Consider the following 22,260-nt stretch of genomic DNA (forward strand, 5'->3'; position numbering starts at 1 on the left):
ACTCATCTTGAGCAAGTTTCGCAGCTCTATAGGTGGATTTTTATGTGAAGCACATTTGTAACTCCACTAAAACATGCAAAATCAGGCCTATTTGAATACCAGGTTTAGAAACAAAATTGTAAAAATGTTTGAGTGAAATCGTGGCTGTTTCCTTTGACCCTGAGAAGTTTTTCCGGTCGCTGTTTATGGAAAAAAAAAAAAACAGAGCAGAACAGTGTCATAGAAAAGGATATATCATAGAAATAGTAACATCCAGTAATTTGACTTGCATAACCAGTGAAACACACCTTTACATTATACAGGCTTATCAAGCAATTAAGCAAAACCACGAAACTTCTTGAAAAACACACAGTAGCTATGAAAACGGACCCGTGAGCGAAGCCTACTGCATCTAAATGTTTGGCTAAAAATTGAATACCAGGAGTGTACAGAGTACAGAGTGAGGAAAAAGGATGTAAGAACCGCTGCTGCCCAGCCCTCAGACGTGCAAATGTAAAATGGAAGAGGAAAACAGAGCTGTAGGAAATGCAATTTATTTGCAATTTTTTAATAACATCATTCCTCAGATAAAAATGCAATGTTACAGGAATATACATCAGATATTAATTTAAAACTTGCTTTCAAGGGACCATACAGTCTAAATATACTTTTTCCTTTTTTATTTACTGGTAGCGTGCGTTATAAGCAAGACAGACTCTGTCACCAATGACAGACTGACAAGTTACAGATACAAACTGTACATTACTTATTTACAAATCAACTTTTTGTTTGGTTTTTCTTTTCACTTTTTATTGAAAATAGGAGTAGAAAAAGTGATTGAATTAATATTCTGATTTATTCCATTTGTATTCTTTCTTTCTAAAATCTAAAATGAAATGAACAAAAAAACAAATCAAGAACTCTCCTTTAGAAAAGAGAAAGAGAAGCAGAAGAAGAACAAGAAGAAAAGGGTGTGTCAACTGTGAGACCATGCAGTCGTCACCAAGGAGACAAATGGTAACCGAGGAAACCAAATGATGTTGGGCCAGTGTCACTTAGCAACCTCAGAACCAATGAAATCCCTCGCACAGTCGAGGGGGAGTGGCTTATGTTAAAGAACTCGGTTACAAAATGGCCACCTGCCTCCAAAGCTACTGCAAACACAAATACACACTCTAGTTCATTTTTTGACCATAAATAGTGCTGTTATTAAATACTACATTTAACAGTAGCGCCACTACGAATATTACCACAAATTGGTCTCTGTGTGAACACCTCTCTCCAAAAAATAAACTTGAGGATTAATAACAGACTTCTCTCCGACAGAAAAGAACAAAAACAAACAAACAGCTCAATCCCGTCAAAGGCCCTTTAACACTTTGCATGAGTCGTGAACTAAGACTATGAACAAGATCATAAGACACTACTAACCAGTGGAGAACAGAGCCAAATATCCCTGGCGTTTACCCAGTAAATAAAGAACAGAAAAGCCTTTGTTAAACACTACTGTATAAGGAGCTGTGGATCCCCTGCCATTGAATTCTCAGGCTGGCGAAGGGCTGGGAACAACCCGCCTGGATAGGGAGTTTTCGCTAACGCCTGCGTGCAGCTGAAGAAGCGTTTCCACACCAGCAGGAAATAAGCCACGGAAGAAAACACCAATAATGTACATGACATTGTCGATGCTCTCACACGGGTCAACTCGTTCATTAAAGCTGCATTTGCACACACAGGCATACAAGATCCATCTGTTTCAAACTCTTTGCGTGGCTTTCTCAGCCAGGTGAAACCACTTGGAATCAAGTTTTGTTAAGATCTAATGTGCCAGCAAAGAGCTAAATCCAGATCTTTCGTGTCTGCGATAGTCAAATACTAAGATAGCTGGCTAATAATTGTTTCCATTTTTGGCTGCTAGAAGGCTAAATATCCAAACATAAACCAATGGTCTAAATCTAACTTTCAAACACCAGTAATAGCGTCACTGTGTCCTACATTCGAAGGGATAAAAGTGTTGAAATAATTATCATTCATGGTGCAATGTAAAGTAGCTCTTATCAGTAAAATTAGAGAGGAGAAGTCGATGCAGGGAGGCAGAGACATTCATGGTTCTATTGAGGACGAGTTGTTTTAACACCAGAACCGCTGACAGAAAGTCTGCATCATAAAGCTGCTGCCACACCTCTAGTGCTGTTAGCTGAAGTAATATCCTGAAGAAAGTCACTGTTAGAAACACTAGCTGGTACAAAAAAAAACTCAATCAACAGGCTGTTGGCGCAGTATCCTTCTACCAAAAAGTGGTACTTGTGGTATTGTCCTATGTGCAAACTGGGACCTCCTTAATGATTTCTAATTCAAAGAAGTATGAATAACAGTAAGAGGAAAGGACTGAGTCAAACACAAGGCTTTCAAGGTCCTTACAATACTAACAGTCGTCCTAAATGTTCACATAGGGATGCTGCTGCAGTTGCTGCTACGTGATGGGTGACTTATATCTAGCTACTCTATATGTTATTTCTAAATCTATCGGGCAAGCAAATCTCATCTATCTGGTTCACCAGCCCGTGAAAAAAGCAGGAAAATGGGGCGGAAATAAATCATATTTTTGTTCCCCACCATCAATCTCTGGTACAAATCCCATTTTCCCGAGACTGATCGGTGAAGACTTTACATGCGTCTTTGAGAACTGTCATGCATGAACATCCTATAGGAAAAGAATTCAAACCTTTTGAGTGTTACTATGAGCCAGTGCAGTACAATATGCAAAGGTTTGCTTAAGTTTCTTTCAATGCTGAGCATGGTTTTAGGAATTTGTCAGTGGAATAAGTTTGCATCCAAAATCCGCACAATAACCCTGAATTTAATAAGATTTCGGAGCCTTTAAATTGAATGTCCGCATTGTATTCATGTCAACAGTGATTTTGCACATAAAACCAGTCTGATACTTGGTTTCTCGATCATAATTAATCCGCCAAGAGTCTAGTTTTCCAAACGTATCTGTAATGTGTCACTATGTTATTTAATAAAATGCACCACTGTCACTTTAATCTTGTAGTTGTAATTCCATTGAATGTACTGTATCCTTTTACTCACCAAAATCCCGCTTTTGCATTGGCAACACTCAGACAAAGGCAAATCTTCACACAAAGGAAACTTATCAAAAAAGATTTCTAAACCTAGTGGAAACATTCAGCTGATTGTGAAACCAATGAAACATTTGTCCTCTGGGCCTACTACTGGGAATGCCAACATGTGTAGAGCTAAAGAGTGTGGCACCTCCAAACCCAATCGAGCATTTTTCCTAAAAGAACAAGAGCCCTCTCAATCCTCTGCAAAATCCATTTCCAAACTCTCATTTAATATTTTATAATTTAGATATACTTTTTCTATATATAATATCTAAAATAGAAGACACTTGCAATATAAACTTGTATTTAATAATATATTCCCTCTTTCACTTGCTGTTCAATTTCCCAAAGCTTTCATCAGCATCAACATCAAAATAACATCTGTACAACAGAAAAACAAAGAGGTGATCCTCTCGTATCTCCTGAAAAGGGAATTCATTTCTTTAAAATTAGATTTAATTGGAAACCTATGTCAACAGGTTATGCTGATTTTTCCTAGAATAAAAGAGAATAAATCTATATTCAAAATAGTCCTTTTAAAATATTTTTTGTCAGGATCAAACAATGATCAACAAGCACTTCAGTTTACAAGAAAATAGAACACACATCTGTTGCAACGATGGTAGAGCCACATGAGGAGATCTGAGGGACCAAGACAGGAAAAATAATAAGACTCCTATTTTCTAGCCTCACTCTCCCTGAAGTGGATAAGTAACACACAACTCGAATACTTTTTAAATGTTACGTGTGTAAAATACTATTTTTGTCAAAGTATGTCTTTTTCATACCGAGCAGTTAAAATATTTCTCTCATGTAGGCTACAGCAGCTCATTTCCAAAATCAAAAAAATCTGACTTTTTATCCCTTTGTGGTTCCTCCCTGTCAAAATCATATCAAATAAATTGGCGAGAAACTTCTTTACTTCCTGCTCTGCATCCAATTTAGAGTGGATTTTTCTGCACAGATGCATTTTAAGACCTCCACATTGTTTCTTGGAAGAAAAAAAAAAAAGCTACATGGTTTTCATGAGGAGAGAGAGAGAGAGAGAGAGAGAGAGAGAGAGAGAGAGAAAGAGATCTAGTCATTGATTTTTGGTTAGATGTCTTTAATAGCTTAAATAATATATCTGAAAAAGTGTACAGTGTATAGGTGTGTATTTCGCTGATGTAGGACTAGTTAAAAAGAGACAGGTCTCTCAGTGCTACAGTAAGAAAATGTCCAGACTTTGACCTGAATTGACAGGTTGCTGGTAGGTGACATCTTTCAGCCCATTTTCACGTATCATAAAAACACAAGCAAACACATGTTAGATTTTGGATCTGTCTGCTGCTTTAAATTTAAAATTACAAGTCAGACTTTCGGATTTGTCCAGGGAAAAGTACTGATCTCTACACCGCAGTGTCTTGAGCTGATCAAAAAACCTGGAGTCACAGCACTGGTAATGGATTTCCAGTGGACTTCGCTATGGTTGAGGTTGTTAAAAATGAAAACTGTAAAATAGCCTTTGTGTTATTTGTGTTCTGCGGCTAAGGACATTTATATTACGCCATATTTGTGTGGACTGAAAAAGCCACGTTGTCTGGGAATCATCAAAGCCTTTTGTGAAACGTCCTGAAAGCCCCTCGTGTTTATAACAGGCCATCAGATCAAACATACAATGTTTCCGCTAGAGTAATTATGACTACATTATTCCCTGCTGGTTCCCTTTGTTAAAAAAAAAAGTCAATAAAGTGGAACTTTGTTCAGTAAATTAACACTGCCCTTCAGTCAGTAGGCCTATATAGACCATTTTCATAACCCGAATTTCACTAATTACATTCCCAAATAAGTGTCCTAACTTTTCTTTACTCTATAACATTCTCGTGATTAAATATCATATATTCATATATATCTTACTGTATATGGTATATAAAAATATACAATCATTGGCTAGTGGTGAGACAAAAGATATTATCATTCACATAGGACCAATACTTTTTACCCCTAGAGAGAGAAACCCATGCACATGTAAAACATTACTTGGATATATAATTCACCATGTCAGAACTTGGACCATCCTGAAATCCAAACACGATGAAACAAAACCTTCTTCAATCCATAAAATGCTCTCCATCCAACATTCTTACTCGGCCCAAACACGCCCTGCTTCGCATTGTCATCAACCGCATACTAGATTGTCATCTGTCTACCAGAAACCAGGCCTTTATTCGCTGTCTCTGCTTTCACTTGAGGGAAATTACTTGAATTTGAACTGCAGCCTTTGAGGCAGAGGGGTTTGGTTTTAGTTTAACTGGCTTCAGGTGGGGATCCAGGGAGGCAGCAGAGACATCTGCAGCTTGTCAGCCGGATAAAATGGCTACTAACTGTCTACAGTGAGGCTGTTTAAGAGGACTATTAATGGCAGGGCGGACAAAAAACATGCTTTCCCGCTGTGTTCCAATTCCATATTACTCACTAATTGTATACAGTATAACTAAATACCAATTGTTAAAGTAAATGTTTTTGCAGTTGGCTCAGCATACTTAACCATTTTATACTAACAAGAAATTATGCAATAAATGCACCACTGAATGTCAATTAAACTGTGACTTGAAAATGGCACTGTCATTTGAAGTTCACAGAGAGAACATTTTATTTGTTTTCTGACAACTTTTTGGAGCTTTCTCACCACCATCTATCTGTAACTATATAAGGGATCAGGATATCTCGGCCTGTGCGGCATCAATTTCTACCATTCTTCTTTTAATCCTGGGGTCCCCCAGCTTTATAAAAGTTTAATTCTACATCAGCTGGAGTACCCCTTTAATGTTTTGCAGCTGTGTGTAGTTCAGTTACTTCCTTTGTGCATTAGATTGTGGGACAGTAGTGTCCATCAACAACACACTCAAAACGCAAGAGCTTTTTGCTATACATACCTACGTACACTTAACGTTGTCACTTTCTCAGTGTGAACACCCTACATACTCATAACCTGCTTAGACTTAGCATGTAGTATGGAATTGGGACACTGCCTCAGTGTGAGCTGTGGACTTTAAGTAGACATTTTAATTTACATTGATCACTTTGTGCTTGAATAGATCAAGCAATTAATAAAGTGTGTATGGGCCATGCACAGTAGAACCTGCCTAAGTGTTTGTCCATAATGATGACGGTTTCAATCCAACAATATCTTTGTGAAAAACTGCTAATTATGGGTAAGTTATTCCATTTCATACAAATTATTCCCACTGTTCTGTCTTCCACATGTCAGCAGAGTTAAGGGTAGAAGCTTGAGACAAGTTGAGACGAGACGCTATGGCAACACACAAGAATTAACGACAACCGGCTAAACTGGGAATAAAAATACTGCAGTTTGCCATTTCTCTCATGTTTCAACAATCATATAAACATGATCTCTGTCCTTCTCAGGATTAAGAATCAGAAAATAAGCTAAGAGTCCCTTAGACACAAGATATGCAGAATCACCTTCCAAATACCCCTCCACTGCTGTCCACTGTCAAACGTTATTTAGAGAAGAAATACTGACTTTCATCACTGTATGTACACTAAATAGAAATAGCTACTCTGTCATATTGTGATATGATACTTGACCTGATTAAAACAAAACAACTACAAAACCGGGAACGCTCTAATGTCAACATGTGAACCTCATGCAATAGTGATGGTACGCCCACGGAGCTCAATCCGTTTAAAAACTATAACTGGAAGGAAACAAGAGAAAGGGGCGCAGCCAAAAAGTATCGAGTCAGGGAGGTGAAGTTAGTTGGTCTTGCTGCTGAATCATCAAACTAAATGACCAGCTTTTCCCTCTGGGTCTCCATTGACTAGACGTTACACCCCGAGCAAAAACACTGATTTCAGGTCGCCGTCTCAGTGCACATCTCTGACTGCAGCTGCAGATCCAACACCCTCACGCGAGTAAGATAAATAAATACATCTTTACTATACTGCACTGCAATGTACCTGATTTCAAGTATGTTTAGGTTTCTCTCGCATGGAAACCACTGAGTTTACTTAAAAATGTAGCGAACAGAAAATAATACATCTTCATGATATTGATTTTTCTTTACTTTCACAAGTATATTTACTTCGGGAACCTTGTATACAGTCATAGTTATTGCATTGTTTTTGCATATCTTGTGGGATGCATGATTACACCCACACATACCATTATACTGCAACACAACACCTCATAGCTCATGCTAACCTCTATAGAACATGATAATTGCAATGTTGCTCCACTCCACACAGGGGCACCACAGGCCTCTGAATCACTTAGTAGGAACATAAAAGTAAAGGATTAGGACTGAATGTGGTTTCATTATTCATGTCTATGTGATACTGAACATCATGAATGTTATATACTTACTGACTTTTCATCTTAAGGCTATGATGATAAGAAATAAAAATAAAAAAAAATCAATTGGCCAAATCTAAGAGTGGTTCTGTGTTGGATAATTCCTTGATTTATTAAAGTAACCTCTGCCATTCATTACATGGTTACTTGTCAGACCAGCTTTGACAGCAACACTCACGGCTGTTGCTATACTGGTTGATACAATGGTTGATAGGAGGCAGACACACTTTCTGGGTCCACTGTAGCAGCTTGGATATTCAGGTGCCTGCTGGTTACATTTATCATTGAGGATTTAAACCTAATTGTCACTTGGTTTATCAAGTAAATCCGCATAAACAACCTGGATGAGAACACCTACTGTCTTTTAAATTCAGGGTTAACTAAACTTAACCTGGGCTGATCCAAAGTGTGGAAGCAAAAACCAAAGCACAGAGTGATATTGCTCTAATTTTGAAGTTAAAACAATGAAGTTAGTTCCTGACTTGCGCACACATTAACATCCTCGGCTATAATCAAATCTCCCTTACTAACTTTTAGACTGGAAGAAGAAGAAAAAAAAAAAAAAAAAAGCAGCTTATACTCAAACTGATTTGAGCCACGGGCCACAAAGTAGCCTGTTAGCTTATAGTACCAAATTATCTCAATAAAGAATAGTGCCTATTTTAATGCGGTGCTTTCACAACAGCTGAGAAGAAGAAAGAAGAAGAAAGAAAATGTTTAAAATTTTTATGAAGCCAAAGGACCCTGGGTAGGAAAAAAACAACAGACTAAATGTCAGGGAGGTTATTCCTTTGACAACACAGACTTATTCAGGGTTTGCAGTATGATCATAACCACAAAACAACAATAGCACTGCCACTAAAAACACATTTAACATTCACATTTAATTTGCATAATAATGTCAGAAGTCTTTTACTGGCACAGGATGCAGTGTATGGCAGTGTGTTCATGCATACCCTTCCCTGCCACAAACCTGCTCTGCTTAACATGTATGAATGAGAGCTCAGCAGTGAGACCTTAATGATGAGTTAAAGTGAAAACTAAGAGCCATAAGTTGACATGTGACAGTGTCTCTGGATGGGGATTCATTGTCTTTTAAAGTGAGATTTTTACAGATAATTTTGTTGAATTTGTCTTTAAAAACTGTTTCTTAAATGGTCCAAGGCTATGGCAACATATATGTCCTTTTTCTTTTAGAACTAATAAGAGAGTTGAAGTTTAAAAGCACTGTTTTTAATGCTCTAACCCTAATATGAGATTGGCCTTCTTGCAAGATCTTTTTCTGCTGGTTCAACTAGATCTATTGAGATATTTCTGCATGTGAGCACTGGTCTGGTAAGATACAGACTTCAATTCTATCGTTGTGTCTAGTAGACTTTGCATGAGGATTGTGGTGGTAACAATAACTATGTTTTTCCAAATTCTCAGTGGCTAGCATAGCATTTTGAGCTGAATTGAATTATTTCAGTTTTAAATACTATAAAGTAACTGGAATAATTATAATAAATGTGACAGCTGGTAACAATTATGTGATGATGATGTCAGGAATGTTTTTTGTTTTTTTGTTTTTTTTTTTTGGAGAAAGTGAGACCTGTACCTTGTGTAATGTACTGAGGCCTGAGTACCATACTTGGCTATGGCATACTGTGGCCATACCTTATCGTAAGTGAATCCAAACTATAATCAAGGGACACACTATAATAGAGGACGGTCAATCAAAAAATGTCAGCATGCTACCTAGAATGTATTAGAAAATGAAAAAAACACAAATTACACCAGGAGATCTTCGACAACGCAACTTCTCTCTGACAGTTTTCTGATCTATATCCACTAATTAATCACATTAACCAAACAATTATATCTTATCAAGTATCGGTAAATCTCCTGTTTGTATTATAATTTTCCAGTAATTAGTTTTACCAGTAAATTACATTACAGACAGAAAATTACTTTATCTCTAACAATGCTAATAAGTCATAATGTTTTGTGATATGAGCACACCTCAGACAAAGAGGTGTGATTTAGAACTCTTGCAGCATCTGTACACCAGCCCTAATAATTCATTTGGAGTTTTAACTACGATTAAATGATGAAATAATATGATTACTGTGTGTTACAGCTGAGTAATCAGGGCATCACCCCCCAGTTAATTCACGAGGTGTCACTGTGGCAGTACGAATTTGGTGCTTCTACCATTCAGAGCAACCATCCATGACGAAGAAAAGCAGCAATTGCCAAAAGGCTTCTTACCTTCTGGCCAAGCTGCAATGCCGAAACTTATCACGACTGCATTAACTGTCACTCTGAACTCGCCGGAGAACTTACGCTTAACTATCTCTAACCAGAAATAGAAAGAAAAGTTATGCAATGAGTAATTTTCAAAGATAGAGTGGCTTCTGACTCTGCAGCTTGGCTAAAAAGTAAAAACCGTGCTAAAGAAATCACAAAGCTTTGGAAGCATGCCTGTCCATGGTAACCCTGTGTTAAGGAGGCCCATTATCTCACACACACACACACACACGCATGCACGCACGCCCTTGCACACGTACGTATGCACACGCGCACACACACACACACACACACACACACACACACACACACGCACACACACAAACACCATACTTGTAATGCTACCTTAATTTACTGTCTAGGCTTAAAATCAGCTTTTTAGAATACATAAGTAACCACTCAAACACAGGCACACACACACACACACACACACACACACACACACACACACACACACACATAAAACGCATATCCTCACACACATTTTTTTCTCTTCTGGGAAAAATAAATAAATAAATAGATACAATCTGTAAAAGGTGCATACTGATAGAGAGAAAGACCCCCCTTTTAGATACACACACTATCTCACGCACTCATACACACATACATCCTGTACTAAAATGCAGACACACATCCGCACGCACAAATATAATTTTACACTTGCACGCAAACTCTACGCCCTGCTTCGATACTTAAAACCTCTTAAAATTCTCCTAAAATAAACCGAGCAAAAATACATTTATAAGACCAGCACCCCGATTGTGCAAACAAATCAAGGATAAATTAAACCAATAACATCATGAATATAAAACAAAATAGTCATGGCTAGCCAGTTTTGCACAATATTGAATTGTTAAATACATAGTGGGCGTGGTCTGTAGAGAGTGTGTGACAGCAAATCCAATAGGATTCCCCACTGAGAGGAAGAGGAGGGTCTTGGAGAAGGAGGTGAGGTTGATTGACGGACAGATCCTGTGTGGATCGACGCCCCGAGTCTGTTTTCTTTTCAATCGGTCACTCCCGTTCTCTCCTTCACCCTGCTGTCTCTGTTGCCCTGTTCGGCACACACATGCCTCTCCGAGGGCTGAAAAAGCAAAAACCCAGCGATGGAGGGAGACGGATGGTTGAATAACCAAAGAGAAGGGAGGAAGGACAGAGGGAGGAGTGAGGAACGGCGAGGTAAGAGGCAGAGAAGGGGGCTCGCTGTCTCTGCTCAGCCACCAGATGCTCCTCCGATTTCCTGTTTGGGGCAGGAAGTGGGCGTGGCCAAACAAGGAAAAGCGGCGGAGGAGGCAAAGCCAGATCTGAGTGACCGACAAGTTGAGTTTGTCTCTCCATTAGTGACCAGTGGAAAAAAAGAGCTGGCTAGCTTCCTGTTGGCCAGAGAGTGTCTCTCTCTGCCTGTGGCCCCCTAGAGCAGCCCTATTGTGGGTGTTAGTCCATCCCTCAAATCCTTCCCCCCTTGGCTGGGGGTGGTGTATCACCTTAATCCCGCCCCCAGGCTGGCAGGGCTGTGCTCCAAGGTTCCTTAGCTTTGGAAGAGGAGGAGAAATGAGATTTAAAACAGGGTTTTCTTCGCCCCCGTTTTACTCAATACAGCGCTTCATCATCAGTGAACCAGGAAGGAGGAGTTGACCTTTGACCTCAAGTGGGTGCGGTCAGATTTGAGTCCTTAACTGACCCCCCCCACACGCTGGTCTGTTGTCCCCTACCTGGCTTCATGGCGGCCAGACAAACAACAATAATACAACACCAAAGTAGGCATAGGAAATGAAAACAAACACACTATGTCGAATGCAGGAAATCTATCAAAGTACTTCCTGCCTCTGTTGTTTCCTTTCTACTTTTCCTTACTTTCCTTCATTTTTTTGCTTGTCTCTACTTTTCTGCTCTTCACACTTTGAGGACATGATAAAACTGTGAGGCACTTTAGAGACACACTCAGACACGTGTGGGGAACACACGCACACACGTACAAATACAAATAGAGAAAATCATGGCACACACACACACACACACACACACAAGCATACGCTCAGATAGTATAGAGTATAGTGTGGTACACTTTACTACAAACATTCACGCACATACAAACTCATAAACCGACAAAGTCGTACCAGGTGTTCAAGGTTGCGTCACTGGCCGCCATTGTCCAGAGCGGTCACGTCTGGCAGAGAGGCAGACATTGTGTGTGTGTGTGTGTGTGTTTGTGTGTGTGTGTGTGTGTGTGTGTGTGTGTGTGTGTATGACGGTCGGGGACAGACAGAGCCAGCCGCAGCACTGTTACCCAGCACTGACAAGCGTCAGTCTGATGATGTCAGAGGGGCCAGTCGGCCGATTGAACCCATCGAGCCGACTCCTACAAACTTGTCACACACTCCATATCCTCGTCCTCCAACAGCCCGCTGTTCCTCTGCTGCGCTCCTCCAATCACAACAGAGCTTCTATGGTGCTCCTCCTCCCTCTCTCCTGCCTCTTCCTCCTCTTCTTCTTGTCCTCTCCCTCCTGCTAGTAGCTCCTGCAGCTCCTCCACAGAGGACGGCCCGTGGATGGAGCCTCTGCTTCCTCCGGACTCTCCTCCGCCCTCGCTGGTACTCAAGCTGACCACTCGGTCCCTGTGTGTTGCTGCTGCTGCTGTGTGGAAGGGGAGGAGGTTGCTGTTGGGGCTGTGCTGGGAGGTGGAGGAGGTGCTGGAGGTGGCGTTCGTGGTGGTGTTGCCGTTGAGAATGTTGTTGGCGGCGTGCTCCATCTCCTCGATGGTCATGTCACAGGCATCAGCCAACTCGGCTTTGGTCGCCTCGATGAATGACGGGTCCTGAGCGAAGTGACCCAAACCCTCTGATATTAGCACCTTTAGAGGGAAATGGGAAAAAGAGGAATGGAAAAAGAAGGAGTGGAGTATGAGAGAAATGGAGGGATGGAGTGGGAGAGAAAAGGCTTAATGTAGTAGGAGAAAATCTGAAAGGATAGTAGTATGTTGTTGTGTAGAAAGTAACCTTTTCATCCTGTACAAACACACACACACACACGCACACGCACACGCACACACAGACACACACGCACGCACACACACTCACCGCCTCCACCAGACTGCCTGCGCTGCCGTGAGACAGCGAGCTGGAGTCGTTTCCCAGTAATGAGGGCACTGTGAGCGACACTGGCCGTGGTGCTCTTTGACTGGACACCGACACGCTGGGGGTGGGACTAGGACTATGCCCCCGGCTGTTCCCATTACTGTCGCTGTACCTAAGAGCAACACATTTGTTTAATAACAACATTAACGTGCCTGTAGTATCATTCAAACTGTTACTTTGGCTTGCACTGTAACTTGTTTCTTTTCAAAGCACTTAGTCTTACCAGGGCCCACAGTTGACAGAGGGCAAGCTGGTATTGAGCTTTTCATGAGAGTTGGAGCCCTCTAGCCTCAGAGAGGGCACTCGCTGGTAGGTGGCATCACTGCAATGGGCTAGAAAAACGAAGATAAGAAAAAAAAACATTTAGGAGAACAAACCTATCTCAACAAGTACAAAAACAAAGCTGCAGCATGGCAGGAATAACATGCTCTTCAAAATTCACTATTCTGGATTCAATGACCTGTTTTCTTCTCATTGAGTGTATAAATTTCCTTGCTGAGGAAATATAATGCAACATTTTTGCCAGTACTTGACAAACAGATTTTTGGCATTTGATGTGTGACCAGGATGCACCTGTGGGGCTGGCTGGAGGCGTGGAGCACAGCCGGCTGAAGAGGGTAGGTGAGTGACTCCTTCTTAGCAGAGGACTCAACCCTGCTACTGCTAACGCCTGGGGGAGGAGGAGAGAACAGAGGGAAGGAGTCAGACAGGAGCAGGGAGGGAGGATTGTGTCTGCTGAACTCAGCAAGGCTGGGTGTTCAACATCAAACACTGTATTTCAACCTGTTTATGTACATCTAATTGTGTTTTTGACTTTATCATGTGGGCATCTTCTACCTGATGATGCACAAGGTGTAAGGGTACGGCCGTCTTTTGGGAGACATCTGGTCTTGACTGTCTCCTGAGACACTCCAGGTGGAAGGACGATCTCCGCCCTGACACCCACACCACAAATATGCAAATACACAGCATGCCAAAATTTGTAAACTACAGCAAAAGTAGGCCTTGTATGCATATGAACAGACAAGTTGTACCAGAGCTTTGGAACATTTTTTAGGAAAGGTTTTACCTATGTATGAGAGTCTACTTACCGAGAGAAGTGGGGCAGAAGAAGACTCTCCTGGGAGACTGCCACCCTCCTCCTCCTCTTCTGTCCTCTATCTCCTCTCCTTCCTCCATGGGAGTCAACTGCTTGCATGTTTCATCATGAAACACTAGCCTAATGTGGACACACAGATTCACAAAGAGGAGTTACGGATTGAAATGTGCAAATGTGGACATGCAGGTCATAAGAATTAAATTGTCCGTGTGTTTGCTAGCAGTACATGTCAGAGGAGAGCGAGTGGTCGTCCTCATGGTACTCCCTGTCGTCGCCATAGCTCTCATCGTACGTCTCCTCCGTTGACCCCTCTCCTCTTCGTAAGATTGCCAGACGGCTGTCACTTGAGTCCGAGCTGCAAAACAAGCACAGAACCGAAAAAAGCAAACAAACAAACACAATGAACATAAACACAGACGGTAAAACAGGTAGACAAATACGAAGACAGATAAACACACAGAAAAAAAAGAAGCAGCTGATTAGCAAAAAACTCACAGAGTAGCTTATGAGGACAGACTGAGAAACCAACTGAGGCTTAACTACTGCATGTAGGAAAAGGAAAGAGGATGAAGGAGAAGAAGAAAAGGCTAGAGGAAAGGAAGGTGGAGAAGCATGTGGGAATTACAACTACTTTGTTAAAGCAAAATGGTAAAAAGCATCAGAGGCAAGACCTGGAATATGACAAACTGAGAGCATGACTGAGGCGCAGACATATTTCAAAAACAAAGATTAGGACAGACTAGATATGAATGACTTGTAGTAGCTAATGTTAGTAACTAATACTCAGAGAGCAGTGTTTTAATATAGGCCCACTGGGAAATTAAAATGGTACTTTTTATGCTCTTGTCATTATTCAAAATGAAGGCCAATAAAGTCCTAAAATCAGATGCTGTCTTTTCTGTTCATCTCACAAGAAATGGACGCAATGCCGACATTAACCTGGAGAAAATTTTGTCAGCAGAAAACTCAACAGAGTCTAACTCTGGCCCAGTATTTGTCCTTTGTTGCTGAAATCTTGGCTGTACTTTTTTTCTTCCAAGAGACAAGCTCAATCTACACTCTCCATATAATCTGTATTAAATTGTATTTTCTTTGTATTTCAAAGATGTCATGTCACCCTTTCTGTCCACATCTATTTCATACTCCAAATTTAAGCTTGAAGGAGACATTCTGACGTTTGAATTATAATTTTTTCTTCTTCACCAGACTGTTTGCTTAAAAGCTACAACACGTCAGCTTCCTGAAACCATCTGTTAATGCTTGAGTTTCAAATTAAGAGTCACAACACACTCTTAGCTTGCAGTTAGCAGTACTCATTATTTTTTAACGACGAATGTATACAAATACAACTTACTATTGGTAATTTGTTTGTTTTCTGTCACCAGCACATAAACATCTGCTAAGGACAGCCTGGTCAAGAAAAAAAAAATCAAATTTCTAAATGTCAAGATGTCCCTTTAATCCACAGCTATTTCAGGGCTCCACAGCAAACTCTGGGTTAGAACAGCAATTGATTAACGCAACGAGTTTGATGACCACTTGGCAGCTGGGTGGAGGTTAGCCTGTTGCTGAATAGAGTAAATCCAAAGGGATAGTGCATCGGAAAGCTTATACTTTGCTTTGCCTGTAATGGAGCACTTACAGTAAATCTAGATCACTTACTGTCTAAGCAGGGAGAGTGAATGAGTTAAACTCCCTTCTCTCATCAACTATAACCAAGCACTCATTTACCAAGGCTCTTAATCTTCAGTGGATCCTAGAGCATACATGCTGGGAAACCCTTCTAGAGTAAATACATTTTGTAAACATAACTAAAATTTAAAATCTGCTCGCGAACGCTAGCAGCTGCAAGGTTTATTAAACCTCACAATAAGAAAAGAACATGGAGGGAATAAATGAAAATGCTAATGACTTTGCTATTCTTATTGCCTTATAAGTACAATGACTTAAAGAGTCAAGTTTGTCCTGAGGGTGGTGCTAATAGGAAGTCATGCAGTCATTAAAACCAGTATGTATGTATTCAGCAAATTTCATGGCAATCTGCCCATAAGGTTGATATTTTTTCCCTGAGGGCTGCCATTGAGATTTTCACGACATCCTGTCATGGACGAAAGTATTGGTCAAGCTCAAATTTCTCAACATTCAAAGCAAATTTCATGGAAATATAGATGCTAATTGTAAAAACAGTGTGCTTTGGAAGGAGCTGGATGGACTAAATGATGAACAGACAAATAATTAAACCAACCCTCGGCCCCTGTCTCTACTGGGGCAAAAAAACAGCAGCCATCACAAGAGAACATTAGTTAGCCCAGTGTGGTTTGCTCTGTTTTAACTAAATTTTCGACAAATACACTGCAAATGTAGTGAGCTATTATACTCAAAATAACATGTAAGTATGAACTTTCAGATGTATTCAAAGGTTAAAATTTCTACAGAGATGATGGACAAAGAGTTGACATTGTGTCTAACCCAGACCTGCCTTAAAATACAAAAAAACATAGGAGCCCTCGATCGGAAAAATTTGGCCACGTTGCACCAAACAGTCTATGGCTTTTATGGATTTGATAGCAGATTTGATAGTAGCAGCATGTAGCCAGGCTTTTGCTATAGCAACTAAAGCATTATGTGCATAGCGACAGGTGTCACTATAGCACCTTGACAGCTATGCCATTTAATATAGCATTATGAAACCTTTTTGCACTCACTTAGGGGACTAACACAACAAACACACACACACACGCACGCACGCACGCACGCACGCACGCACGCACGCACGCACGCACACACACACACACACACACTCTCTCTCTCTCTCTCTCTCTCTCTGTCCCCTGGCAACATACCGCATGAGGTTGTCATAAAAACACGTCCTGCTTGCCACCAGAAACAAAAGACGGGTAAAGAGAGAAGGAAGGAAAAAGAAAGTGAAGGAAATAGAAAAATCAATTATGTCCATAATGAAATGTCATGTTGTTTATTTATATGTTATCTGGCTGGCTAAATATCTGTGATAGTCAGGAAATGAAAGAAACAGATTAATAATTCTTGCCTCAATTCAAGAGCACATAAAGTACTAGTCAATTAAAGACTCCAAAACACTGCTTATATAAAAGACAATCATGTTAAACACTTGATAAGGCGCAGATGTAACCTGCTATTTGGCTTGCACTCACCTCTTTGGAGGAAAGCACCACGCAGATCTTGGCAACAGGATGGGGGTGAGTGGCTGTCCTGTGTGCCCATCCACAGTACTTATAGATGGGCTTGGGAATCGACTGATCCCCTGGGTTGCCACCCCAGCCATGCCAGTGTTATTGGCATTGTTGATGTTGGCGTTGGAGCCCGAAGAGGAGTAAGAGGAAGGGGTGAAAGTGGTCGAGTCCATGAGCTTCTCGTGGGACGGGCTCTCGCCTTCGCAAGGTGAGCCCTTCTGGCTGATATGCAATGGACGCTGGGTAGTGAAGGACTGTGGGAAGGACCCGCGACCATCACTCTGGTTGTAGTAGTTGACATGGTTGCCGAACAACCCACCCGTACGCTGTGGCACGAGAGGAAAGAGCGCAAAAGACAAGTAAGGGAGAGAAAGATGGAGAGATAGAAAAGTGAGAAGTGAAGAGAAGAGAAGAAAGGAGAAGAGAAAATAAGATGAGAATAGTGGAAAGAGACGGAGTTAAAATAATGCGTAGTCGAAACATATCTTTATATCTTACTACACTCAAACATTCAGTCACAATTACAACTGTCACATTTATTGCTAGCAGCAACAAACCTTTACTCAGCCATGATGAAATTGCAAAGCAAAGACCTTTTGTCACAAACCAAGGAGAGGTATTATTTGCAATGTAAAAACATCAGAAATGTATTTTTAACAGATGAAATTCTTGACATAGAATCAAAATGATGAAATTTAATGAATCAGACACTAAATTTAATATTAGCAAGGTATCAGGGGAGAAGTCTAAAACAAACAGATCATATGAACGTAGCAATGACGATGAAAATGGACAGTAACTAGCTTAACTCACCCTCTCAGCAAAGGAGTAGAAGAAGCTATGTGTGTATGTGTGTGTGTATGTATGTGTGAGGCTTACAGTTCCAGTGGTTTATTTGATGCAATGTTATTGTGTGTTTGATTTTATGGTTTTGTTTCGTAAATTAATGTGTTTTAGAATTTGTGGTTACTGGTTCATTCAAAACCCAGATGACCAATTCCAAAAAACTTTGTTCAGTGTCTGCATTGAGTGGTAGCCAAGCTATGTAGTGGAAAATGAGGCTTGGTTTAAATGTCTTTTTGATCCTCTGAGCACATGCAAGCATGTAGCTGTATGTGCATTGAGCAATAATATGGCTTCAAGCTGGACGCCGATCATCTCTCTCTCTCTTTCTCTCTCTCTCTCTCTCTCTCTGGAGAGTGAGTGAGGGTGTGTGTATCCGACCTTTACCCTGAAGATATCGTCCTCGGACGCAGCCGACACGGGCTCCTTCAGGCCTTTATCCAGCTCCTCCTCCACGGTCAGGTCTCCAGAGATGGCCCTCCGAATCTCTGGACCGATATCATGCAACGTCCGCAGGCCCGCCTACATACAGACCAAACACCACAAAGGTTGCACTCATCATGGAATAACACAGTAACCGACATGTTTATTTTGCTGTCAAAACTCTGAAACACAAACAACATTTTTCTCTTTCTATATAAACTATATTCCCCCACACATTTTTTTAATCATTTTGGACTTACAGTCATAAGTTGAAAAATCTTTCACCGTCTTCTGAATGTCTTGACAATGTAACAAATACTGTATGTACAAATTAATGACCAAGAGTAAACAAAAATTCTGTGTGTTTGTGTACCTGCAGAGAGAGGGCAGTTTTGGGGGGCACCTTGGCCACCAGCCCTTGTTCTTTCCTCTTCTTGAACTTGCGGAAATATTCCTGGATGAGGAAGGTAGCGTAGAACTTTCCGACTGTTACCTCGTCATCTTTAAAAAATAAAAATATTATAATTAAGATAGGCTAATGCTTAAAATAATGCCTCATGCTTTAAAAAAAATAAAAAAAAATAAAATAAATACATTTATTTTTTGGAAAAGCTTCTGCCTGTGATGCTTTCAAGGTTTTGGTCACAGTAACAAAAAAAAAGAAGTGTAACGATTATTGAAAATATTCACCTTTTAAATATTTCTGGTTGTTAGATATGGACAAGCTAAATTCCAGATCATGAAACTGTGTTGCACAGTATACATACCGCCAGCAGGGGGCACTACTTGATCCAAGAGCTTCATGCTGGTTCTCTTCCAGATCTTCTTCACTATTGCCCTCAGTTCCTCATTGGCCTGCTCCAGGTTACCTGTACAAAAATAAACAGTGTACATACTGTAGGTTCAAAGTAGTGTTTTCACAGTAACACACTACATTAGCAAACAGCCTGGCCAGTGTTTAAGCCTCACCACACGTGTGTCTGTATTTGGATTTATGAGACAATATGTTGTTTGTGCATTGAGTTTAAGGATTCCCAAGATTCCTATGTGCCAGGAAATATTGTTACATTGTGTTGTTTTGATTAAGACAGGACAACAAAGTGGGAGTCAGGACAAACGATGTACTGATCGGGAAAATATTGGCAACAACAAAAGTCCCAACATTAGAGAAGCAGGCTTGTGTCCAGAAGGTCGATGGTTTGATCCCTAGCAGGATAAATCTAAATGGGGAAAAAGCAGTGCTTGCACCTTCGTCATTACCAGCACTGAGGTTCCCGTACGCAAGGCCCTTAAACCCTAATAGCTTCAGTGGAGCTGCACAGTGGCCTTACTGGTGGTTCATGTGTAACTGTGTATCTTTCGGAGTAATTAGGATTTAAAAAGAGGATGGCAAGATGGTATTTCATATAATTCCCATTTTATGCTCTACATAGGTACTGTACATATGATGATGTGCCCGCCATTCTGTACTTTTGTGTAACTTGTGCCTGCACAGCTGCATTAGAGGGTTTTTTCGTGGGTGTGTCTGTTACCTTCCGTCTTAATCCTGAGTGCGGTTCTGACCAGTGCAAACAGTGTGGCATTGAACATTACTGTTCCATCGCTGTTCAGAGGCATGTTCATTGACACCAGACGCTACATGAGATAGAACACACACACACACACACACACACAGTCACATGGGTACACACATTCAAACAAAGTTCTAAATTAATAAAATGACGCAGGTAAATTTCCTTCTCAGCTGCCAATAGATACTGGCAGCTGGCAATCCATTAAGAACAAGCAGACAGTAGTTTGACACTATGGACACTAATGCTCCTCTGTGTCTGAAATATTTTCTCACCATATAAGATCTGTTGTCAATTTGCCATTTGACTTATTGTGGAAAATGTTATGAGCTGTCCAATGTCATCGCACAAACAAATTTTTTGTATATTAATCGTTCATGCCAAACAGACTTCTGCCCAAAAATAGTAGGAGATTACATTCTGAATGCTCGAATTTAAAAGCCTCTTCAAAAATTTGGTATATTTTCTACATCTCAGCAGCCCTAAGACCATGTTAGGAATTTGTGGTACTGTGTGTGTGTTTACCTTGCAGGCCACCCTGTGGGGGCACAGCTTTCCAAAACCAAGGGGAGGCTGGATTCTCCGGAGCAGAGTCACCACATCAAGGTGCTTTATCCTCCCCCTGAATACAGCAATGTCACATTATAGAGACTCTCTACACAACCTCTGTCGAAGAAAGCATCATTATTCTCATGATATACTTTGCCAGTTCTCTGTAAACTTACTTAGCTTCTGGGTCATATTCAGCCCAGATCCTCTTGAATTCATCAAGATGATGCGGCCCCAGGATTGACCAGTCACGCGTCAGGTAGTCAAAGTTGTCCATGATGACGGCCACAAACAGGTTGATGATCTGGGAAGAATGAGGAGTCAGTCAGAAAACTATACTATCAACCTGTAATTAATTACAGATTGCCTGTTTCAAATTATAACTGGTAACTCCAAAATCTATTGAATATAATCCTGAATGTGAAAATTCACACAAAAATTACCATTTGATGGAATAGTTTGGCATTTTTTACTTCAATGACACGCTTCTGTCTATGTAAATACGAAGCTAAGGCCAAGACATGGTTACCTTAGCCTCACATAAAGACCGGAAGCAGGGGGAAAAAGCTAGCCTAGCTCTGTCCAAAGGTGATAAGATCAGCCTTTCAGCACCTTTAAAACTATATCTTGTGTAGCGACAGCAAGACTCCAGTACGTCACTGGGCACAGCTAAGAAACATTCTGGCACAAACTCTCCGTCAAAAATCCCAACTTGTCATTTTTATCCTTTATAATTTCACACAAATTAAACAAATGAGACATAATGTGTTAATTAGTGAATTTAAGAGGTGAGAAGTGAAGATTCCTTTCAACTCACATACAATGAAACCACTGCTTATCTTGATGCATAAAACAGTTAACAAGTTATCAAGATCTATAAACTATTTGATAAGATTTTGATAATATTATTCATTTTCTGAAAGTGCGTGTCTTTTCCACTTTCCCTAACTTTAATGCATTTTTTGTGATAAATGTAATCTTATCAAATATTCTCTTTTACTTTTTTAAACAGGATCATTGAAAATGTAAATCTGTCTTATTCTGCCTCTGTACTCACCAGAAAGGCACAGAGCATGTAGAAACTGACGAAGTAAATGATGGCAAACTGGCTACCACACTCCTCGTTGGCTGTGCTGTTCTCATTGGTCGATCCCTTCTCACACGGCCGATTTGGCGAGCACGCAAGCATGATCTCCTGCCACGCCTCACCTGTTGCACATCTGACAGACAGAAACATGCACGCACACACCCACACAAATAGGCACACACATCGACGCGAATACGCATGCAAAGATACGCGCATATCGATACACCAAAGAAACATATAGAGGCAAAGAAACATGCATAGATGTGCACGTGTGCATCAGTGCACCAGCATGGAGTCACATGTGCATTTATGCATACAAATACAAATACAGACACATGGATGTGTGCATACAAACATACAAGCATATAGTGACACACAAGCACACAGATACAAAAACAAAAAGAGGGAGACATACACACATTAACACAAGTGTTAGAGTGTGAACAGCATAAAAAGCCATTAAAAAAGGTTATTTTATCCTGATACACTGAATTTACACAGTAAAAATAAAGAAATATCATTTTGTCTTTGATTTCACTGAACTGTAGATCTGTCTCCCATTCTGAATACTTTATAGTGCTATTAAGCTTTG

At 40.5% G+C, this 22,260-nt stretch overlaps 1 protein-coding gene across 6 annotated transcripts in view; it reads right to left on the minus strand.

Annotated features, from left to right (window-relative positions):
• Positions 1–10,223: 10,223 nt before the first annotated feature.
• Positions 10,224–22,260, minus strand: part of cacna1c (calcium channel, voltage-dependent, L type, alpha 1C subunit) — a 197,515-nt gene continuing 185,478 nt past the window's right edge. For 4 of the 6 annotated variants that reach the window (XM_040147465.1, XM_040147458.1, XM_040147441.1 and 1 more), the window contains 16 exons: positions 21,639–21,801; positions 20,758–20,885; positions 20,558–20,654; positions 19,994–20,096; positions 19,229–19,330; positions 18,835–18,962; positions 18,426–18,560; positions 17,157–17,521; positions 16,827–16,853; positions 14,210–14,338; positions 13,976–14,103; positions 13,722–13,819; positions 13,458–13,554; positions 13,108–13,216; positions 12,828–12,996; positions 10,224–12,601 (listed from right to left, as the gene is read on the minus strand). In XM_040147465.1, coding sequence (XP_040003399.1) covers positions 12,110–12,601; positions 12,828–12,996; positions 13,108–13,216; positions 13,458–13,554; positions 13,722–13,819; positions 13,976–14,103; positions 14,210–14,338; positions 16,827–16,853; positions 17,157–17,521; positions 18,426–18,560; positions 18,835–18,962; positions 19,229–19,330; positions 19,994–20,096; positions 20,558–20,654; positions 20,758–20,885; positions 21,639–21,801 — 2,470 coding nt within the window. In that variant the 3' untranslated portion in view covers positions 10,224–12,109. The remainder of the gene's footprint in view (positions 12,602–12,827; positions 12,997–13,107; positions 13,217–13,457; positions 13,555–13,721; positions 13,820–13,975; positions 14,104–14,209; positions 14,339–16,826; positions 16,854–17,156; positions 17,522–18,425; positions 18,561–18,834; positions 18,963–19,228; positions 19,331–19,993; positions 20,097–20,557; positions 20,655–20,757; positions 20,886–21,638; positions 21,802–22,260) is intronic. The other 2 variants (XM_040147451.1, XM_040147473.1) reach the window with 1 other exon arrangement.

Source organism: Xiphias gladius, chromosome 2 (genome assembly GCF_016859285.1).
Source record: "Xiphias gladius isolate SHS-SW01 ecotype Sanya breed wild chromosome 2, ASM1685928v1, whole genome shotgun sequence".
NCBI lineage: Eukaryota > Metazoa > Chordata > Actinopteri > Istiophoriformes > Xiphiidae > Xiphias > Xiphias gladius.